This window comes from Brassica oleracea, chromosome C4 (assembly GCF_000695525.1).
Source record: "Brassica oleracea var. oleracea cultivar TO1000 chromosome C4, BOL, whole genome shotgun sequence".
NCBI classification, from domain to species: Eukaryota; Viridiplantae; Streptophyta; class Magnoliopsida; order Brassicales; family Brassicaceae; genus Brassica; species Brassica oleracea.
In genome coordinates this window covers 35,428,164-35,433,537 of record NC_027751.1, presented here as the reverse complement: position 1 = coordinate 35,433,537, position 5,374 = coordinate 35,428,164, and the positions used below count along the sequence as shown (strand labels likewise).

The following is a 5,374-nucleotide window of genomic DNA, read 5'->3' as shown; positions in this document are numbered from 1 at the left end:
GGCGGAGCTGCGGTGGCGACGATTTCCGGCGGCGGCGAGTGCGTTTCACGCGCGCGAAGGGCGGTTTTCTGGAGGCGCGTACGGCTTCGTCCGGGCTCCGTTTGAGGCGTGCTTGGTGTCTACGGCTTCGTCTCGACGAGAGGAACACGATGATGGGCTTGGATGCACGAGATTCGCAACGGTTAAGAAGTTATGGTCGATTTACTAAAACGGCCGAAACTAAACTCAAAAATATGGCTGTTTCCGGTTACCTTTGGTTGCGGATGATGGTGGTGGCGAGCTCAACGGTCTGGCGTGTGGTGGCTCCGGCGACGAGCTCAGGTGAGCTTTCTCCCTTCTTCTTCTTCTTCTCTCTCTCTTTCTCTCTCTCTCTCTCTTTCTCTTTCTTAATTTTAAAGAAGATGGAGGTGGTGGGGAAGAAGGTGGAGATGGTGGAGAAGAAGTTGGAAGTGGTGGGGTTGGAGAAAGAAGTGGAGATGGTGGGAGTGGTGGGTCATTACAATTTCTTACATATTCCAGTGATACTAACAAAGTTTCCCATACATCTGTGAAAAAGGATTAATATCTATTGCATTTATACATTTGTTTCCAACCACACTTCTCTATATATATGTCAAAGCTTGTTATAAACTATTTTTAAAACATATTAGTTATATGCTTATAATATATAGAACTTCATGTTGTATATTGGTAAAATGTAATTTTTGGTACAATTTACCATATAAACATAATTAATAATCTTATACATATTAAGTATAAACTATCACAAATATCCAAAACTAATAAATATATCAAATTCTCATAAAATATCCAAAATTTATGTTTGGCTAATTTTAAATTGTCCTATAAAAGGAAATAAACAACCATCACAATTATGAAAAACATATCTTACAATATTTTACTGTTTTATAGGGGCGGACGTTCGGATACCCATTCGGGTTCGGATCGGGTATTTTAAGTTTGGGTTCGGATATTTAGATTTAGAGGGAAAAAAATTAAAGTTTTCATCGTTTAAGTTTATCTGTATTTAAAATATATACTTTTACTTTAACTGGTTTTTTAATTTTTAATAGATTAAACTATTAATAGGTTTGAAGATAAAACTTTTAAAATAGAAAGACACTAATTTAGTTGTTATTTTAAAATTTTGGATTAAAATTTTAGATGCAACTTTTGCTAATGTAAGAAACAAGATCTTAATATATATTTTAAGTTAGTAACAAATGAATTTTTTTCCATAATTATATGTATACTATCTGATTTTGAGCCGTGCAACATCAATATAAATATTTTAAATAAATTTAGAGAAGTAAACTAGAAATATAGAATTAAGTATTCATACGTTCGGTTATCTTTGAATATCCATTCGGGTTCAGATATTACCCGTTAGGGTTCGGATATCCAATATCTCCTAATTCAGTACCCTTTTCGAATATTTTACTACTTCGGTTCAGATTTCGGTTCGGGTTTTTCGGGTCAGGTTCGGATACGGGTTCGAATATCGGGTAAAATAGTTTATTATAACAAATATATCAACACTAAAATAATTTATTATTAAAGCATATAAAAGGAAAAATCTTCCAAACAATAGTTAAATAAAAAACTAAATAAACATAAATCATAAACCTTAATCTTAACTAGGTAAAATTAAAAAGAGAAGATTGGGTGCACACATGCACCCACTGTTTTATTATTTTGTATTTTCATATTTTCCAATAAAATTTACATAAATTAGTTAGATAATTATTAGAAGAATTATTTTAATACATTTATTAATTGTTTACTTTAGTTCATGTCTCACTGTAATTAAGTTTTAGATTCGTCAACTTTTGTTGACAAAAAAAAATGCAACTCTTAACCCCATCTTGTAGATACTAAACCATAAATCATAAAATCAAAGATAAAAGATATATTTATATATGATGTCAAATATATATATATATATACTTTATTAGCTATATATATTTAATTTATAAATTTTTTATCTTTAATATATATAATTAGTTATACAGTTATCAACATATTTTTTATTTTTTATTTAAAATAATTTTATATTTATTTTTTATTTTAAGCTATCTTTATTTTTATTTGAAAAGTAAATTTGCTAACTAGTCATCTTCTCCATGATTTTGGACTTATTCCGTAGTTTTTTTTATAAAAATATTTTATTATATATTTTAATAATAAACAGTTCTGGAAACATAATAATTACAATATTTCATCTATACAAATATTTGATATTATTTTTAGGTGAGTCAGTGATTTTAATAAATAATTTTAATAATATTTATATTAGATAATGAACAGTTTTTTTAAAAAAAAATATGATAATTATCATCAACAAAAATATTTAATATTATATAAAAATATTCTTCTCATTTTAAAAATATTCTTCTTATATAAAAATATGATAATTATCTATATTTTTGGTATTAAAAGGTTATATATTTTTGGACTTTGTTAATATAAGTTCATCAATAACATATACAGTTTATTATTTTAATTTGCTAGTGTTTAGTTAAAAAATATATTTCTAACAATTGTAAATTTTACTAATATGTATTACCACCAACCGGTAACCACAAAAGTTTATGTGTGTGTTCTACCGATACAAAAGTAGTACATGGTTATATGTCCTAAAAACATAAAAAAAACTTACGAAGAATAAAAGATGAATATCTTAAAACATAAGAGATAATATTTTGAGAACATTGGTACATTTATTTATTTATTATAAATCATAAAATAAGGATAATTCTTATATATATTATGTTATTATTTGGAAATGATATTTTCTGTTATAAATTTAAAATTAAGATAAAAACATTTTATAGTTAAATATTAATTAACTAAAATCATTTGTACAAATATATTTTTAATATGTGAGTGTTAAAAATCTCTGACTCAATAATAAGCATATATATTTTGATTAAAAGCTTTGCCATATATTAAAAAATTTTATGTTTGATCTAAACTTTTCGAAAACATTTGAATTAATAAAATATAAACATTTGTAAGATGAATTTTTTGCATGTAAGAATGAAACACCTGGTTTTAATATTATTTGAGACTAATTCTTCTTTTCTGTAACTCTTTTTCCTGTATTTAAAAATAAAATAAAATAATATCCACTTAAGTGCGAGTGTTTTTCTTCAGAGTGAGAGAAATTCCGAGAGTCGGAGAAAAACCCTAAAACAACCAGAAGGACGGCAAACCGAACAAACATTGTTCACTGTCGTTTCGCCCAAAGTTTTCACCGACGAATCGAATTGTAATTTCCTTTTCCTTTTCCTTTTGGGATTCAGTCTTTCTCAGGTATTTTTTCTTCTTCCGTTGTTATAAATTGGCTTATTGCATCGTTTTGTCATTTTTCGAATCAAAAGTTTCTTACTTTTCTTACACAATCTCTCATTCAGTAACTTAAAAAAAAAACCCAATTTATCCGATCGATAATGCCGCCGAGGAGAAAGGCAAAGAAGGGTGTCGAACGCACTGAAGAAGATAAGAAGGAGATTCCAAGACAAGAGAAGAAAGAGGACTTCGTTGACGAAGAAGGTATCATTCAAATCGTGTACATTTCTCGAAATCGGTAATGTAAAATTCGAACTTAGGATTATTATTGTTTTTTGTGTTAGCTGAAAGACAAGCTGCTGCAATTAGGGCGATTCGTGATGTGGAGATTGAACACACATTAACCGCACTGGACTTGCTCTGCTCCTATTTTACCGAGGAACAGATTCAGACTCCTGTCTTGGGCTTCTTTAAAGACAATCTCCCTGATCTGTCCATAGCTAGAGACGAAGAAAGTGGGGAGATTGAGTTAAAGTGGAATGATTTGGATGGTGTTGACGTGAATGATTCTATATTGAAGCGCTTGTCCATGGGTTTTCCTGATTTATACAACAACTCTAGGCCTTCTCTTGGCGGCTACAATAACGGTATGATTGATGGATGGATGGATTAGTGATTGATCTTTTGTTTCTTGTATTAAACATTTGACTTTTTCTTTGGTTTGGTAGTGGGAGGAAGCATGTTAGGAACTGGTAACACACACCTCCAGAATCTTGTAAGTTTATTATATATCTCTTGTTCTTCCTCCATTTTCTTGTGCACAGTTTTGAAAGAGTGGGTTCAACTTTTGTAGAAAAACTCTAGTGGATTTGCCATTTGCAGGCTTTTAATAAATGTTATGTTACACTAAATAGTCATATGGGTTTTGTTTTCAACCGTTTTTTTTCTTCTGCCATCCAAAGTTACTTCAAGAGAATCGGTAGAAAACTATAGTTTGCTAATTTTTGCCCCCTTGTTGTTTGTTCTTTCAGGGGACATCTACGAGTCAAATGCTTGCAAGCCATGATGCTCTTCGGACTCCCGTGGTAAGTCTTTTGCAAAAGGTTCTCTAGAATGCACCTCTAGTCTAGCTTCTTTGGAATGTTTGATCCAGAGAGAAATGAAAGGAACCAGTTTATGGTTTCGAAACTTATCATTCATATTCTCTGTTCTAGAATGAGTAACGTTTGTTTCAGTGATTTGGATTTTCCGCAGACAAGCAGAGACTTTAGAATGATACGTTGTTAAATTATTTTGCAGGTAAATGGGCAGAGGCTCTCTTTTGGAATGACACCAAAGACTCGGAGGCAACCAAAACCTGGAGAGATAATGCTTTCTGTACATGGCTCTCCTTTGGGTGTCTATAAAGAAGATGACAACATGGGAGCTATTAATGGTATGCTACTAGATAACATTCCCTTACCAGTTCTTGCTCCAAAATATTTGTTCTTATGTGGAATTATTTGGTTCTGCAGAAGAAGACAGTTGAAGATTGCTTCAAAAGGGGCAGAAACTTGCTGGTTCTCATGTAGTCTAAAAGCTAATGTTGCTGTGCATGTCTATTCAGATTCCATAAAAGATATTTGTTATGTTGGTATATATATATGAAAATTCTGCCTTTTAATTTACCAAATTGTGTTCAAGACCAGTTGTTTCCTCTCTTTTATCTAACTATTCTATAATCTTCATCTGTAGGAAAAAAGACAGCTAATGTCTGGTGTGGATTAAAAAAAAAAGAACAACATTGCTCCACTTAATAAACCTTTTCTTGAGTATTAATAAATCCGCAATTTATTATCATAGTTGAAACTATTCAATCAACGACAGAGCCTAGGCAAATGACACATAAACAACAAAACCGAAAACAAAGAAAAAATCTAAGGGTTTGGTCGAACATGTGTTGGGATGTGTTCATGGTGATTGGTAGGTTTTACATTGTGTCAGCCTCATCCACGTCCACGATTGCGCCTTTTGTTCATCCATTGTTGGTGTTTCTCTGTTGGAGACGGTTTAAACAGTCAACGAAGATGCATTGTGGGAAATA

At 31.1% G+C, this 5,374-nt stretch overlaps 1 protein-coding gene across 2 annotated transcripts; it reads left to right on the top strand.

The window, feature by feature from the left end:
- Window positions 1-3,144: 3,144 nt before the first annotated feature.
- Window positions 3,145-4,996, top strand: LOC106339700. Of its 2 annotated transcripts, none has more exons than XM_013778558.1 (7): window positions 3,145-3,315; window positions 3,417-3,589; window positions 3,661-3,938; window positions 4,020-4,066; window positions 4,323-4,376; window positions 4,591-4,726; window positions 4,806-4,996. In XM_013778558.1, the coding sequence occupies exons 2-7, from the start codon at window positions 3,453-3,455 to the stop codon at window positions 4,817-4,819; spliced, it is 666 nt and encodes a 221-aa protein (XP_013634012.1). In that variant the 5' UTR covers window positions 3,145-3,315; window positions 3,417-3,452; the 3' UTR covers window positions 4,820-4,996. The 2 variants fall into 2 exon arrangements, with proteins under 2 accessions (XP_013634012.1, XP_013634013.1); XM_013778559.1 differs by having other exon boundaries at window positions 3,417-3,555; window positions 3,636-3,938; window positions 4,806-4,956.
- The last annotated feature ends 378 nt before the right edge of the window (window positions 4,997-5,374 follow it).